The 18,824-nt window shown below is 36.2% G+C and overlaps 1 protein-coding gene across 1 annotated transcript in view; it reads right to left on the bottom strand.

Annotated features, from left to right (window-relative positions):
* LOC137617183 (zinc finger protein 395-like) overlaps positions 1 to 14,838 on the bottom strand; it is an 86,653-nt gene extending 71,815 nt beyond the window's left edge. The window contains exon 1 of the mRNA XM_068347064.1: positions 14,209 to 14,838. Within this exon, the coding sequence (XP_068203165.1) occupies positions 14,209 to 14,547 (339 nt within the window). The 5' untranslated portion in view covers positions 14,548 to 14,838. The remainder of the gene's footprint in view (positions 1 to 14,208) is intronic.
* Between the last annotated feature and the right edge of the window lie 3,986 nt (positions 14,839 to 18,824).

Genomic DNA, 18,824 nt, shown 5'->3' with positions numbered 1-18,824 from the left:
AGGATGTAATTATTTCTATTAAAAATATCAAAAGACATATTAAACATTAGATGTGCAAAAATAAAAAATAAAAATTCGAACGAAATATCATTTCAATTGAGAAAAGACCCAGGACTAAAACTCATAAGTGAGCACTAGACATTGACGTCGACCAAATCTCAAGATACCACCGGAGCAGAAAATAAGGTTCAGGGGGATTTATTAAATATCCACCAACAGAAGGAAAAACTGACCTTAAAAACCGGAAATAATGTTACTGAAATGGTTAATGGAGAACAGGAAGTGCTGTAATATAAGAGAAAAGCATTTTGGCCACTTATGACAGGTGTTCATCATGAGAGAGAGAGAGAGAGAGAGAGAGAGAGAGAGAGAGAGAGAGAGAGATTCATATATTATTAACAATAAAAGTTAAATACGTAAAGAATCCAATGTGGAATATCCGAAAACCTTAACACACAGCTGACTGGAAGGGTAGATAAAGAACGCCAGGCAATTCCCCCTTGCCGGAGTCAAGGGAGGAGGGGTTTGTATCAATAATTTGCAACAGGTAATTTGCACTCACGCCACTGTCAGGTATACAACTAGCAGTACACGCACGATAGGGGAAAGAACGCACTATAGTTCCACTGGCTAAACAAAATTCATTATAGATCTAGACTGTGCACAATATTACTTCCTTCTTATTTCAGGATATGTAGTGAATCTACTTGGGAGCAATCGCGAATTCTGTATTTAAACAAATGCTCCCTCCCAATCGTACTTCAATATCTAGGGATTGGCTGCTGGTTGCCACATCCGGCTTTGGGTGTAAGCTCGTGGATTCACCACTGGTAATAGAATGGCTATTATGTTCTCGCGCTGACATTACCCAACGTTGACACGCGTACTCCCAATGAGACACGAAAAGCCACACCGGGGAGAATCCTATCGACTTCGTTGCAAACCAATCATTTCATCAATAACTTGGCAATGCCCTTATCACGTTTCTCTGGGAACGGCCGGGGATAAAAATACACCTTTAGCAAATCCATCACAAATCTCTTTATACAAAAATGATACGCAATTACAACCTAATTCGCACGCAAGTTCGAATTACTGTGGAAGTAAACAATATAAACATGAAGCTATTGAGGAAAATTATGAAATGACAAACGATCTCGCATTGCTTGACAAGATACAAATATGATAGCTTTCTAAAACTACGCCTATCCCTTACCACCCCCTTTTTCTTTCTTAATGGAATTCATCTAAACGCATTCACCTAAACTTGCAAGGATTCTAGAGAAACCTGGAACTCAAAGTATGTGCTTGGTTTCAAATAATTTTCTAAAAAATTTTGATCCCCCGATAAAACTGAAACGACAGAATCTAACACATTTCTTCCGTCGAATACAGAGTGTACGTGCATAAAACCGTATTCCCTGTTCGGTCGTTTTTATTTGAACAGAGACCCAAGCCTTGCAGTAGTATAGAAGAACATAACTAACAGACCAGACTCCTAAACAAGTCAGCAACCAACCAAGGAATACATAACAGCATGAAGGAAAGGTTTCCTCAATAAGACAGGAATATTTCTGTAAGTTCACGTTCGCCATAAATATCAAGGGAAAGCAAGAACTACTGAGGGTCATGTTGCCACACAAGCCTAACATACATCCCAACCAACAAATCATTGTAAGAACCTTCGCAGGATGTCTTATTAAAAGAAAGGAGCCAGGTGAAGAGTAGAGAGGGATACCATTCACTTCAAAAGCCAAGTCTTAAAAGAAGATTAAAGCGAGATACGGGAAGGCTTCTGAATCCTACATACCCTACAGAAAAGCTAAACACGTCTCAGAAAAAAATGCTAAAAAGGGAAATCATTAATCTCCAGTTACGCTCCAAGTAGCACAGACAAAACTTCACACCAAAGGGAAAACACTCGTGAAGCACTATTATTATAAGACAGCTAGAATTCTTTATTCAATCTAAGAAATTCAAAGGCATTTCGAGTTTATACGAACTAAATAATTTCAGAAGCTATAAAAAATAATTTAAATATCATAGATCAACCTTATAATTTCATGCGACGGTAATCTTGTAATGACGTCTGAATCCTAACCATTACTATTGACCCTTGGCTATAGGCAGAGCTTACCTGGCAATGATCTGCCTACCTCTTTCAAAAAAGTAAAAATAAAAAAATTCGAATACATGAACCGCCTGTATAACAGTGGAGTTGGATGAGGTAGCAAAACAAAAAAAAGGAAGTGAAATTTCACGAGAAACGAAGAAAGGTGTAAACAGAAGGGTCAACAATAAACCTAACAGATAATAGAAACAAATACGACAACAGCGTTCTTTGTAAGGCCATGTGAGAACTGACAATCGTTTTATTTTTTTTTTAAGGGGAAGGCTATAAAATCTCCAAGTCACTGAAAGAACGAGACCATCACTATTGAATTTCACCTAACGGAATGCAAGTTAATGGGAAGAAGACGGTTGTGTCATTTGGTGAAAAGGCGCATTAAGTAGGATTTTACAAAATCTAACAAATAAGGAAATAGGAGTTTCTTGCTAATCGAGAGACAGAGGTGGCACAAGCCCAGCACGATTCAAGGAAACCCTGGTAAGAATATATTACGAAAACAGACTTGGTACAGTGATTACAGCGATCGAGAGCAGCAATTCTTCTTGGGAATTCAGAGTAGCCGGTAAGGTGGATGACTAATACCAGGAAATTCGAGAGGCAATCATCGTCATATTCTTTTTTTTTTTTCTTTTTTTTTCATAAGCACCGTATTTATGTTTTTGTTATTTGGCCAGCCCAGCCTCAGCCTTAGCCTTCACACCCTAAACAAATACAAACATCATACGTGTATTATGAGGCCTAAAAAGACACGAAGACTGAATGTGAAATTAGAGAACGACTGATAAGGACGAAACGGCCGCATTAAATACAAAACGGAAGACATTTATTTACTTAATCGATTTGCCAAATGAAGGAGCAGATATATGACTGACAATGAAATTTATTTAAAAAACAAAAAAGACTTTCTTTCCGAAAAAAAAAAAGCATGAACTTACAATCCAATCCCTGATCGTCCCCCTACCCTCTCTCAACATTACAGACAAACGTACACTAGTAGGCAGCCTAACATTCTACAGAGCCTAAAACGCTTCTGTGTACATTTTCTATACATCGCTCTCTTCTTTAATATTACATTCATTCTTAGTGCTTTTTCCACACCCGGAAGCCCTTATTCCCTTCTCTTTCCTCAGCCTGGGGCTTAAATCTTCCCTCCCTGTGGGCCCAGGTAAATATGGAAGTACTTCTGCTACGCTTCTCCCAGCTTTATGCGATCCATCTTCCACCTTAGTGAATTCTGATCGATATTTTTCAGAGTTCTCACCAGTATTCTACCTGGAAGTTCTAGGCACATCCTCTACCTTAATAGATGAACTCAGTATAAATCTCTTTTGTAATAAATTGCATTTTCTTTGTTCAAAATAGCTGCAATACCTTGGAATTTTCTCCCTCACATTTCGCTCATCATTCCTTCTTGCAAGGTAACCCCAACCAAAGTGCTCTTACCGCGATTAATAAACAATGCTCACAATATTTTTTTCTTCAGCAAAGCTATGCTCGTCAATTTACCTAAAGCGAAGATCAGTTCACATAATCCATTCTTTGTGTTATCATATTCGATGTCCTTTCACCCACAATTTTCTTTATCACACCACCATCTCCAATTCTTTGTCTTCGGTACGTCTTATATTTTCTAATCAACAAGGTCTCCCCCTCTCCTTCCAGGGCAACTCTTTGAGGTCCTCACTCCCCCAACACACACTCGGGAAGAAGCCCTCCAGATTATAATCCAGAAAGTCACTTGAGGCACGGCGTGGACCATAAGTGTACCACTCTATAACATTTTGGAAAGAATGATCCATTTATTTATCCCATGCAATCCATTTTCAGGATATGCAACTGCAACGAAAGTTACAGAAATCATTTGTCCCACAATGAACAAATATTTTGCTAGCATCCATCATTTCCACGTTAATAAAATGTACAGATATACATGGCCACGTTTCTGCATGTTACTAGAATCCAGATTAAACTACTTGAAAATATTCTTTGAACGAACTGTATACCAACTCTGATACTTCTAAAATACACCCATATTTTAAGTTTATCTCTTTTCCAGATTTTTTAACATTTTAACATAAAAAAACAAGTAAAAGAAGTGATGATACCAAGACTTTCGCTTTTCAGGAGGGTTTTAACAAAGAAGAAAAAGAAGAGGGAAGTCCTCTTGTCCAAAACACTTGAAAGTCACGTGGGATAGAGTCCAAATTTGAGGAGACGAAAACATATCAGCTAATAAAATTCATTTATCCCGCCATTAACGATCCACAGACCAAACTTATCATTAAACTATGTATCATAAACCCAGTGTAGAATAACACTGAAATTCTTATTGTAATGTTTAATTTTAGATTTGGGTATCATTCGGTCAGGAAAAAAAAAGCGGATGTTGTAGTTCTGGATTCAGAACAATAACATAGCATAACTCTATTTATTCAGCATTAGGGTTGCACATTACAAGAAAAGAATATTGCGAGAGAGAGAGAGAGAGAGAGAGAGAGAGAGAGAGAGAGAGAGAGAGAGAGAGAGAGAGAGAGAGAGAGGACAAAATATAAAGCTGAAAATTTGGAACTACTTGGGGTACATTAAATGGCAATGAACCGCTAAACAACCTCCTGGTAGAAGTGGTTTGCAACGCAACCGTCATCCAAAGGCGTCTTGCCTGCAGCTACAGATTACAAGAATTAGGGGGAAATGGGTAGGGAGAGGAAAGGGGCTTCCACTGTACTGTCTCTAGGCCTAGGGAGAATGAATGTGAGGTTTTACGCCGCGTCCTTCCTACGAGTATACCTATAGGACTTCTGGATTTTTTTTTTTTAATAACGTGCTATACCAATGAATAATAAAGTTGGTGTCGGTGAAAATCTGTCTATAATAGTTTTATTCCTCTCAATGTTTATGTGTATTACGAAAATGACTTTAAGCTGAGTATGCCTGTATGTATATTAGATGCAGTATAATCTAATAAAATACAAATGAGAGTAAGTTTAAAAATAAAATTATATCACAATTAAGTGAGCTTGTTTTCAAGTAAACTAAAGATACTGTATATGAAACAACTTTATATTTCTACTATTTGAGTATATTGCACAGCATGTTATCATTTCCCAAATGACCACTTCCATAGCAAGTAGACCTATAATGAGTCACAAATGTTAACGATTTCTGAGCCACTGTTAAATGAAACAATTTAGTTGCCTCAGATTTGTTCAATGATTTTTAACACGTAGATAGAGCCACGGATAATTTCAGACTCGAACACCAATGCAAACTTAATATAGCATTTCATATTCACTGCCAAAGTAAGACCTTAGATATGAGCGTTTTCCGTTTTCAACAAACGATACAATTAATGAACGACTTTGTATCCATTCACACCCGTCACGATTGAAGCCATTCTTATGGGTATTTTACAGAAAAGTTATTACCCATCCAATTTCTGATCCCAGCTACTAAGAAAATGAGAGGGACAATTCATTAACGGAGACCGTTTCATAAACAAATTGTTTTTATTTTAAGGAAGGGTTTAAAGTTGGGATACAACCTCTTGATATCCATGCCACCCGGTGAGGTTCATTTGCTAACCCCCATAAATAACACTGATGGGATCTCCGTACGGGAAAGGGATCTCAGTATAATATATCATTACGGTACTGTGATAAACAATGAAGGAGGACTATTAAACGCTAAATAATCACAATGATAATAACAATATCAATAATGATACAGATTGGCAGTGGACTAAAATTCTCTGAAATCGTTTTTGAGCATACTCTCTTATGGTAGTGTAGTGTGGAAGTTAAACGAGAATGAAAGAAAAAGCAGAGGATGTTGAGCTATATACATAAGCCGTGGTTGTGATAAAGTCTGTGCAGTACATATCATCATCTCCTCCTACGCCTATTGACGCAAAGGGCCTCGGTTAGATTTCGCCAGTCGTCTTTGTCTTGAGCTTTTAATTCAGTACTTCACCATTCATCATCTCCTACTCCACGCTTCATAGTTCTCAGCCATGTAGGCTTGGGTCTTCCAACTCTTCTAGTGCCTTATGGAGATCAGTTAAAGTTTAGTGAACTAGGCTAATCTCTCTTGAGGAGTGCGAAGAGGATGCCCAAACCATCTCCATCTACCCCGCATCATCATATCATCCACTTATGGCACTTGTGTATTCTCTCATAGTTTCATTTCTAATCCTGTCCTGCCCAATATCCCTCTTAGGGCTTTGTTCTCAAATCTACTACATCTATTGGAGATTGTTTCATTCTCATACCACGACTCATGTCCATACAGTAACACTGATCTCACTAAACGGATCTATAGCCTGATTTTAAATGCAATTTCAGGAGATTTAATTTCCAAATTTGACTTAACATAGCCATTGTCTGATTTGCTTTTTTTTCAATCTTTCACTAAACACTATTTTTAAAGACCCTGCATTGGAGATCATAGTTCCTAAATATTCAAATGATGCCACCTCATTAATCCTTTCTCCTTCCATACGGTGTAACATTAATTTTAATGTGAGAAATTTGAAATACATAAAAGTGGTAAAATAAGTTGGTGAATGAAAGAATTAAGAGTATTTTAAGGTTGGGTCATGTAGAAAGAATTGGATAGACAGGTTAATTAAAAGTTTTGGCACATCAGAATCGTTAGAGAGGAAGGTCTAGAAAGGATTGGATATGTGAAATGAAAGTCTCAACGGAAGGAAAGGGTCCCAGCATTCAGGAATCCCAGGGATGCATACAGGATATGGGTGAATCATGATGACTTCTGAGACCGGTGCAAGTTATGACGCGATTAATGTTTTGGAAGTTTTACTGCAAGGAAGGGGGCGGGCCATACATAACCTAGGAGAACAGTGAATGCAACAATGAATTTTGACATTTTTTTCAGGAGCCTCATTAAGAAAAAGGCTCATCTCACCTAACATGGAAAACTGCTTACCTGGTCCTACTACATACGAAAAGTTTAGGAGAGATGAAGATTTGTTAAGTTTGTACACTTACTTAGGCAGCAATACCAGAAAAAAAAAAAAAAAAAAAGAAAAAAAAAAAAAAAAAAAAAAAAACAGAAAATGAGAAAAATAATACAATCATTAGGCAACTGTGACTCGAATGGATTCAACTCTTCAAAGATTTCAAATAATTCAACATAAATTGAAATCCTGGAAAACAAAGAAATTGGAATCATACAACATACAAAGAGAAGACCCAGGCATGATATTAATCATTTAGCGGATATATAGGCTAGCAACCAAAGTATGGAGTAAACCAGCTCCTTGTGGAAAACATAACTGATAGAATTTACTATGTAAATATATTATAAAATCATAATCATAGGAGTTAATAAAGATTAAATTTTAAAATAATAGCAACTTCGTCTAAACAAAAATTGTACCTTAATGCGAATAGAATTGTGGCTAAACCATACCTTGCATTACTCATAAAAATATATACTTAACTTAAAAACTATCCCTTACCATGGTTAGCTATCTTAAGTGTTCTTATTCTTCTTTTACCCATTTTATCTATCAGCTAAAAACACTTTTGAAGAATCATAACTCAGAAAATAGAGAGAGAGAGAGAGAGAGAGAGAGAGAGAGAGAGAGAGAGAGAGAGATTGTAAATGAAGTCAAATCAGTTGATGCCATTAAACATTAGCATTTTGCTATTCCAACAAAAGTTTGAGCCTTGCTAGTATGTAGGTCTTGGAGCCTGAAGAATCACACCTATTTCCTCCAACACCTTGGCACCCCCCCCCCCTATTCTGAAGGATTTATATGGGTGAGCAAAAAAAACAAGGGAAGGGGTAAAGGGCGATAAGGCATCACTGGGAGGAGGGGAGACCAATGAGCTAAACGACAGAGAAGTCTCTGTTAGTATGACCTCTCTCTCTCTCTCTCTCTCTCTCTCTCTCTCTCTCTCTCTCTTCGAGGTCAGAAAAAAATCAACATGAGTAAAGCATTTCAATTACAACAGGCATATTAGAAGAGTTGGAAGACCCAGACCTACATGGCTGAGGACTATGAAGCGCGAAGTAGATGATGAATGGAGAAGTATTGACTTAAAAGCTCAAGATAGAGACGACTGACGAAATCTAACCAAGGCCCTTTGCGTAAATAGGCGTAGGAGGAGATGAAGATGATATTATGGACAAGTTTTTCATGACCTACAAACTGAGGACCCCAAATATTTGAAAATCTGTTTTTAATGCATGAATCACTACTCGGACACCGATGATTTATTCTAACTTGAATACTATTCTTTAATGGATATAACAACAATTACTCCTGATACAATGCAGTATTTCAAATGCTTAATTTGCTTAAATAATGCTTTCACTAACAGATAAATATCAATATTTTATTTCTAAATGCCTAAGTAGTAATAAGTAGAAAGGAAGAAAACCCTTCAATGCCACACATGTCCTTGAGAGAGAGAGAGAGAGAGAGAGAGAGAGAGAGAGAGAGAGAATAATGAGGTCATTAGGCTACACAAGACCAATCACGTGAAAATAATCGGCGAGATAACTCCAAAACCATTTCGCACAAAAGGACTTACTTCTGTATGAGGGTTTATTTCGTGGCAAAAACTTTGTTCTAGCACTTAAGAGATAAAATCCTATTAACATAATTAATTCAAGTTACATCAACGCTAGGAGTGATATGATATTTGAAAATTAGAAAAAAACTTGTAATGATGTAAAAACAATTTAATCAAGATAATTAAATTAATACCACCGACACGTATAAATGTCGTAGCTGTTAACAATAAAGTAACGGTACTGTCATCCCTTTCACAAGAATAAAAAAAAGAAAAGAGCGTGGCTCAAGTGCCACACTGACAATGACCTATTGCCCTTTCAGTGCCCTAAACTGACCTCGAATGTGCCGTGTTGGTAGAAAAAAACTATACGACCTTACGACACCTCTGCCAGCACCACCCTTACAAACATTTTAATTGAAGACGAGGGGGACTATATTACACCTAACATACAGAAAGGCTTTATACTTATAAATTAAAGCTTACGGCCAATAAGCTATATAGAGCACGCATCTTGGCACCAATAGCTTCCAAAACAAAATATACTCGCAAAAGAAAATCACATGCGAGTAACGGGAAACCAAGCAATTAGGCCAGTCCAACCAAGACCAACATAAAATCTTGTGCAATGGAACCTGCATTTGGAGTTCCGCCACAGACTTCCCCAAATGACGTGGCAAACCTACTCTTTAAACCCCAACCTCCCCTGATACAGGAGGGACATCCAGAGACCGTGGGCCCACTTCCACCTTCAGAAGGAGAGGAGGAGGATGTCGACGGCCAATCACATGCAATGGAATGGAGGGAGGCACCAGCAACGAAAGACCTCTCACCAAACGGCCTTCCTCAAGGTTCGACCGCCACAGAGAAGGTTGTTTCCTCATCGCCCAACACACACACACACACAAGACTGTCATCTGGCACGAAACATTTAATGGAATGCATTCTTTGATTTCACTTGTATTACCTTTAAACCGCCAAATATGCAAAATTCTCAACATCTCTTCAACCTACTGACACTCTTGCTACGCAATATTTCCAACAGCATCCATTAGCCTTATTTCCCTCTTATAAAAGTCACAACGTTGTGGTCACATTACCAAGATAAGAAATGGATTACCTGCAATTAAATACAAGCAAGGTCTTTTGAATCAACACAAATAAAACCTTGATCAGATTCTGTAATTTATTTATTCTGGGAAAATAATATCACTTTCTTTCAGTAAATTTAAAATTCCACCACGAATTCAAATACAGAATACCCAATACCATTTCCAGACCATGAGGGCGCTAAAGCATTGAAGGTCTTCGTTGTCTTGAAAAAAAAAAATTATCAGAAATAAAATCTTCGAACTTTATCTTTTTTTAAAACAAGGAAACCTTAGTCTGCCAAAAGCATTGTCTAATGTAAGCGAGTTTTGTTATCAAATACAGAAAAAAAAGAAAAAAAATGGTCATTTCGTAAAACATTAAAGAGAAATCAAACACCCAAAAGCAATACATAAACCATGATTACGAAAATTAGAACAATAGAAGCCAGGCAAGACCGAAAAGTAGGTGATGACCAATCAATCCAACAATTACTTGAAATAAAACGAATGAGAGAGAGAGAGAGAGAGAGAGAGAGAGAGAGAGAGAGAGAGAGTTGCAAGTAGTGTTGCACATAGCAACAGCTTGAGTCTCCTTGTCAGCATATTCATAAATAGGTGGTATGACATCATGCTGATTTGCTTTAGAAACCCTGACACAAACAATTAGAGGATGACTGACTGATAGTAAATAATCACAACTACCAACCCGAAATCACTTGAGATTATTATTCGTAAGAGTTTTTTTAGTTCGGTAGGAGAAACTGGATGAGGGATATGGCATTGTACATAAAGTAAAAACCACGGTCGACGTAAAAAAAGATCGTGGACAACACAAATAAAAACGGTAAAGGAAGATGAAATGTAAATAAGAAAAAGCCAAGATTTCGAAATGCATAAAAGAAAGAGAAGGGCTTCCAGCACAAAGCCACTTTCCCCCTTCAGCTCGACGGGATCCCTCGTCCCCGTCACTGCTGCCAAGGGAGACTGCTCGTTCTCCTTCCCAAACCAGGAATCCAGGATGCTGTTACTCATAAGGCATCTTCTGCTCCTACAACACAGAGAGAGAGAGAGAGAGAGAGAGAGAGAGAGAGAGAGAGACCTTTTAAAAGTTTGAACTGAGAAAAAACGGGCCTATTGTAAAAAAAAGGTAGATATAGATATATATATATATATATATAGATATATATATATATATATATATGTATGTATATATATATATATGTATATATATATATATATATATATATATGTATATATATATGTATATATATATATATATATATGTGTGTGTGTGTGTGTGTGTGTGTGTCTTCAGCAGGAAAAAACTTGGAAATGCCAAAGATTATTATTACCCAATCGTAGCCAAAATCTATCAGCAAGTAGAAAGATGATAAAATAAAAATTCCAGTAAAATATCCTACAAAAGAACTTACCTACTGTAACATTATATCATATTTGCATATTCTAAGTACGCATCCATTTCAAGCTAACTAAACAGAAGCCACCAAACTACGCATCTATAAAACAACCCTCATTCAACCACACTCCCCCTCAACCCGACTCCACCCCCGACAACTCAATTTCAGCCATACTACGACATCAAGCCACTATTTTAGAGGGACGGGAGATGAAAAAAAGTGAGAGATTTGGAGGAACTGGGGGGGAGAGAGTAATAATGGGAACAGATGGAGTTGGGGAGCCTTTCTATATACTGAGAGAGAGAGAGAGAGAGAGAGAGAGAGAGAGAGAGAAGAGAGAGAGAGAGAGAGAGAGAAATTGCAACGTGTATTCAATCCTAAGGCTATATCACGCATATGCTCCTGTGTCACATAATAAAGTAAGAAATTTTTAATTTGATAAGCAACATTACTTAAGTATTAATCGACCGTGCATTCTAATACATAAAAGGAACAAGTCCACGACACTTATTCAGCCACGGCCGATACATAACGTACAAAAAAAAAAAAATTAATCAGTACAAAATATGAAACTTACTCCATAATAATGTGAATCCTGAAACCAATTCCAAGATTTATTCATGCAGTAATCAAGTAATAATTTAGTACTAATTAAATAAAGAATCTGTATATCTGATAATACCCAATATAAAACCACTTCTTAGTTTTTTTTACACCAACTTATTAAGTTACCAGAGAAGCTAATACAATGCTAATGACAAATAGAAAGGTGCTTGGAATACAATAACACTTGTCATACATAACTTGGAGAGAGAGAGAGAGAGAGAGAGAGAGAGAGAGAGAGAGAGAGAGAGAGAGAGGAGAGAGGAGAGAATTAAATTGGTGAATTGTTACGAAGCTTGCACAACCAATGTACCGTACCGCATGCCATTATCTAAAGCAATATATGTGATGAACATTGCACCTGGCTGACTAGCGACTTGATTTCAATTAACTTACAAATAAGATATAAAAACATCTTGCAAAACATAATCATCAGTGAGCTACTAATCATACATTACCAACTGCAACAACATAAACTGAATACGGGAATAGACTGAACATTTCACACATTAGAAAAGTACTCTTATTCATCATAAGGGAAAACATTTTGTTTCATAATATTCCCTAGCAACTCTTACAATCCAATACCAGATCAGGATACTTGAGAAATATGCTGTTCATTTCTAGACCATATTGCAAAAACTGAACAAACTATGTAACAGATGATACTCATCATTTCCCTAGCATATAACACACATCACAGCAAACTTATTTAGTTTCGTCGCATAATGGTTCTTTAATATGGACGACAATGGGTCCCCCACACTAGGAGAAGCAAAGTGCACCTGTACAAACAGAGCGGTCGAGAGACTCATGCAAGAATTCTGCCAACGTCAAACAATCTCCCTCGATTATTTTGCTCCCCCACCCCCTTTTGTGAATCACTTCTGCTAAACTTTCAAAAGAAATCGTGGTCTGTTTTTCTTTCACACACTGTTAAAGAAAGCTTTTAGTTCGAGTCGATTTTTAGACATTTTTTTTTAAACAAAGGAGTCCATTAAATTCTGAGTACTGTACTATAAATGCATTCATAGAGCGAAAACTGAGAAAATGCATCAATGGCAAAGGGAAATATTGAAGCCGATATCAACCAGTTGGTAACAATACTTATAAAAACAATATAAAAGATAACCAAAGATTACACCCCTATACATTACTCAGTACACCAAAATGCAGAAACGAAGAACACTAAAAATAAAGATATCTTCTTCACAAATGAGTAGAAGAGAACAAAGACATAAGGGAACAATGGGGTCACGAACAAAATGTTGATAGGGTCAAATTTAAGAAATTATACAAGTTATATTCCCAAAACACAGTTATTTAACTCAGAAAAGCTGCTATATTCTTATCATGAAAATTCGCCATTGATTTTTTTTTTTGGAGAAAGAGAGAGATAACTAAAAAGACCATTATTTGAAATACATTAATCTCCACTAACCTAAGGTACATGATCATACATGCGTGTTACTAAAGGGCTCTTGTGCATTTGACTAACTGGGTTAAAATGTTTTAATATATGCACATCCTTTAAACAAAAAAAAAAAAAAAGCAAGAAAGCCTATGTCAATTTTACGCCTGAAATTGTAAGTGGGACATATCACTCTCAAATGCTAGGAACTACCACATAATTTGGCACTTGATATTACAAAAAAAAAAAAAAATATTATTATTATTACCTGAAGGGGTTATATAACATACGAACACTGGATTAACGTAATTTGGATTATGAACCGAGACAAACATTCAACAGATTCCTCTACCACATATAACCAGTCATCTCCAGAACAATAAATTCCTTTCATATTATATGTAATGAAAAAATAATCGCAAAACTAAAATATTTATTAAACATTAATAACGCCGGTGTCGTGGCTTGATCGTTAGTTTAGTGTTTTCATATAAAGTAAACTCTCGGGGATTCTCCCTAATCAGATATAATAACTAATAGCACATAAATGTAAATGAGCAACTGAAAGGCCACAAACCTAAAGGTTAATATTTATTCGAACCTAATAACAAGCTGCAGTAATAAATGTTCACAGGACCAAATCACAACACGTCACAAGATGATATCATAGACAAAATGGTGGACTAGGTGAATTTAATTTTTTTCCAAATAACCCGGAATTCATCTCACCTTGTCATAGGGTTTTCGAAATTCTTCGAATTTATAATTGCATGCAACCTAGACAATCAAGAGTTAGTAGTACAAAGAAGCTGTCATTTGAAAATAGCGATTCAACAAGAACATTTTGCCATGACAAAGTAAAAAACCTGAGCAGTTTTTGGTGAACCTTATCAGGTACTAATTCTTGACCAAAACATGTTAATAATGAGTCCATATTTCGAATAAAAGGCAGGAAGCTTCCACTAGTTAACAAAATGGACACAAATGATGTGGATTATGTCCGGCAACTTACCTCTGGGCTGATGACAGAGATAAGAACCTCGTCGATGTTGGGCCTATGATAAAGGACATTCCCACTGACTTCCCGATTATTGTGCGTTATGTAGACTTTTTGACCAGACCTTAATTTGACCGACCCCACAGCAGTGAATCCACTTCCAACGAGGTCACCCTCACGTACTTCCCTTGTCCGTCTCTCGCCCTCTACTCGAACAGAGTACACCGGAGGGCCACCTTCGTCTGTATTTTTCACGGCACAAATAACTCCACCGTGATACTTTCCGTCGTCAAGACAGCAAGCAACTCGGGTCCCGAGAATGGACCTCTTTGCTAAACGTTTCCCCGTAGACATTTTTGTTATAGGTCAATTCACTTCTAAATCCAAAGTGTTGAAGGTATAACAGGATCTACCACTAGTACCGGTAAATGCTGTCAACTATGTTCTGCTGCTTCCAAAAAATCACATTCAATCACTGATAGTTAACAGAAGTCCGACCACTGCTACTGATAAAAATTCAGAAAATCAACTCCTACTGCTATGTAACAATCCGGTATGTGTCCTTATCGTTAACGTATACGGCCATAAGGACGTGCACACAAACAGGTCCTTCCGCGATATACATTGGTGTGGAACTGGATGTGAAATCAGCTGAGGGCCCAGCTGACAAACAATAACAAAAACCACGTGACCAAAGCTAGGAAGCTGATTGGCTGCAGTATCTCTGACCCAGTTTCTGATTGGTTAGAATGCCTAGGCGGCTAGCTCCATCAAAACAAAGAACGTTCACTAGCACATTCATCGTAATGTGTTACAGGTAAATGAGAGTTTGTTATTAAGCAAAATATACAAATTATAAATATGTAATATTATCATAGAGATAATACTAAGAATAATCATTAAATTTAAACATTTATATCAGCTGTGTTTTGGTTGGTTCTATCAGCTGTACTTCCTCCCCGACTAAAGCTGTCAAATGTTGCCGGCCGGTACAACAAAATCTTTCACATGAGAAGAGACGAGAGAAAGATTGAATTTTAAAACTACTTTCTGTATGTGGTGTAACATATAAATTATTTACCTTTTGGACAAGAAAAAAACTAGGAACCTCAACAATACATCACCATTTGCAATTTAATGGGGAGGAGCACTTGTTGGAACAGCTCAATGTTTATGTTTCGTATTTCTGGTCGGGTGCCAAGTTTACGCGTTCGCTTATCTTACTACCCGAGTATCTCATGTTTAATAGACAATATGAAAAATAATGTTCATTTATTTTATATATTACGTAATTTATTTTATTTTAATGAATTTTTTTAATTCGGGTATACGGAAATTATTTATCATATTTATTTTCATAGGAAGTTTGGCACATCTGCGCACAGTGAATTTGCCGCGCTGCAGGATTGTGGAGGACGCTCCCGCCTGAATCTGCGACGCAAAAGATGTTGCCAGAATTTCCTTTATCTTTAAGGATAATATAACAGACATTATGTCATACACGTAGGTGAAGATAATTTAATATTTGAAATTTTCAACAGAAAATTTCCCTTTCGCCATAGTCTCTTGCAATTGACATTCAATGAAACAGAACAAAAATATTAGGCTTTATGGGGTTACAATATACAGTATTGTGATCGTTAGACTTTGTGTTCGCCCAAACCTTATTCAGTCTTCCACAAAGTATAGAAAAGACCAACAAATTCTTGATAATCTCGAGTTTTATGCTTCCGGTTGCAGGGGAAAAAATCCCTTTTACACCGTTCCAAAATCCAAATAGGTATGAACGTCGATTTGAGCTATGAATGAGCTACACAGTATGCCGAGATGAATGATTTCTATATGCACATATTTCCACACCTTTCTTCGCGTGTGACGTACATTAAAGTATGGATCATATCTATACAATGTACGTGTTTTTTTTACCGTCTTGTTAGGGTGAAATTATATCTTAGTCCTATGGAATAAGCTACGTATGGAAATAACACAAACGAGTCAAATATTATAGCTTCCAGTGGAATCCGGCGATTACAGCCCAGCCCCCGAAGGAAGGGGGTTAATGGAATATTACGCTCTATAATCTTCAAATGTGTTAAATATTTTAACAAAAATTAAATTTTGCATAATTTTCGTGGCCACCTAGTGAGAATGGTCGCCGATATTTGAAACGTTATCTTTTCAATCTCCTGTCCCAGCCAATGGACTTCACTTCAGCCATACCATACTTTGTTGGTTCCTATGCACACCAGGGTCTATAATACGGTAGTCCGTTTCAACCACTAATCGATATCTTGATACATGAAAATGCTTATAAAATGCATCCCTTACCCATAGCTCGTGAAGAAATCCCCTTGTTCTCTAATTAGCAGTGTTGAATTGTCGAACGCTTAGTTTTAACGGCAATTTCCCCAGTATATCTTAACGTTTAATTTTCTAATGCCTGCCATCTTTACTAATGAGCACCTTTTATAACTATCTCGGATTCCACAAAAACAAGTTGCATAGCAAAATGGATTTACATAGGTAATCAATAAGCTTACAAGTCTGATGTTTGATTGCTTAGATTATACATACATCAGAACCCCAAATTAACACAAGGGAATGAACATACAGTGCATGCAATGCCTTTTCATTATCAAGAGTTTTATTCAACGTGTTTTAGCGTCTTTACTTTTTCCGAAATACTCCCAACAGCATTTTTTTTCTGTTGAATTTGGGTATTCTGACAAATAAAATCTGTCTTAATACTTTTCTTATTAAATCATCTGATAATGAGAATTTATCTTTATTTTAATATAATATAGTACGGTAATTTGTCACTGTCATTTTGTGAAGAGATCTGCTATGCTCCTCATACAGCGAGATTTACTTCAGATGAAACAGAAACATCAATTTTTCTAAATCTAAAATTTTAATTATAATATTCAATCCTTGTAGGCTTAACTAGACGTACTCCCCTTAAAGACAAATAGGCCTACTGTAATTTCATTTGTTATACATATAGACCCTATTAGACATGTTAAACTGAGTAAAATGTAATGAGATTTTTTATAAAATCTTATTGGGTTCTACATATTACTTCGTAGCTTATTTACAGTTAAGTAATATAGCCCACTGCTGGGACTATAGGGCAATTCAGCAACGTGTGACTAGGGGAAACAACAGTCGCATCATGAAGTTGAAAATGAGTTGACTGAAAGACAGAAGTACGCAGGAAATTAGGCAAAGTAGGAAAAAAATGTGGGTCCAAGTACACCATTTTTTTTTTCCCCAGTGCACCACGCAAGGGTCATCGGCTACTCTAACCACAACCACCGTAATGTCATACTCTCAGTGGACGTACTCAAACCCCTTACAAAACAATGCTACTGGCAATGAAGACATACTAGAAAATATGCATTACAAATAATATTAAAATAGGAAGATTAAAAACATACTTACATAGCATGCAATCTCGGTTCTAATTTAATGAGTCTATTTCCCTCCGCACCAAATGTCATAGAAGAAAGATAAGTAGGCCTACTGCACCAAAAAAAAAAAAAATATTTCAAAGAAAAATTACTAATGAACATTTACAGTATTAGAATAAAAATTTTGCTCAGAATAACTGAAAAGCATAAATTGTGACAATCAAGGAAGGGCGATTTCCATGATGTACTAAAGCGCATTTCAGATATGGTTCTCAAATCGACAACACTGTTCAACAATTTTAGTGATTCTACTATAATGCCATGAAAAAATATTGTATATGAACATGAGTGGCTCCATTGGTCATTATAACTTTAAGTTGTCAAATATAGAAAGAAGAAAAAGCATTAAACAGAAAAATAGAACAGAATTACTTAGAAAAAAAAGCCGTTTATTCTGATAACAACAAAAAGTCTAGGGTAACAATGTTAAACATAGGAGTGCAATGCAGTTGGAAATATTGTTATACATAAGAGTAAAATGAAGTTGAAAATATTAGACAGAGTAAAATGAAGTTGAAAATATTGTTAAACATAGGAGTAAAATTAAGTTGAAAATATACTTAAATATAGTAAAATGAAGTTTAAAATACAGTATTGTTAAAAATAGGAGAAAAAAAAGTTGAAAATATTGTTAAACATGGGAGTAAAATGAAGTTGAAATTATTGTTAAACAAAGGAGTAAAATGAAGTTGAAAATATTGTTAAACATAGGGGTAAAATGAGGAAAATGATTGTTAAACATGATTAAATTGAAGTTGAAAATATTTCAAGGGCTACAGTAACAGAGCTAATAATTATTTTAACAAATTATAGTTATAAAACGGCACAAAAAGGGAACAAGAAAACATGAGGATCATGGTTTTGGAAGAGAGAGTGAGTTAAGCCTTCATTGAACTCGCAGCTACCATAGTCCCAGCAATTGTTTTAGGTTTACCAATTGGCATTCATAGCAAGGAAAAGATATAGCAAACGGAAAATGAAAGGTAAATGTATGCATAAAATTTCCCTTCTGGGAGAGTACCTGCTTTTATCGCTCAAAAGCATTATCAGGTGATAGATAAATTAATAATTCGAGAATAGGATATAATTACAAGAGAAACTAGAAGTAGTTTAATGTAAAACTCACAGCATATTAGTATTAGTGGTATCGCTGAAACTTTC

The sequence above is a fragment of the Palaemon carinicauda genome, chromosome 2, assembly GCF_036898095.1.
Source record: "Palaemon carinicauda isolate YSFRI2023 chromosome 2, ASM3689809v2, whole genome shotgun sequence".
NCBI classification, from domain to species: Eukaryota; Metazoa; Arthropoda; class Malacostraca; order Decapoda; family Palaemonidae; genus Palaemon; species Palaemon carinicauda.
The sequence above is the reverse complement of the archived record's forward strand: the minus strand, read 5'-3'. Positions and strand labels throughout refer to the sequence as shown.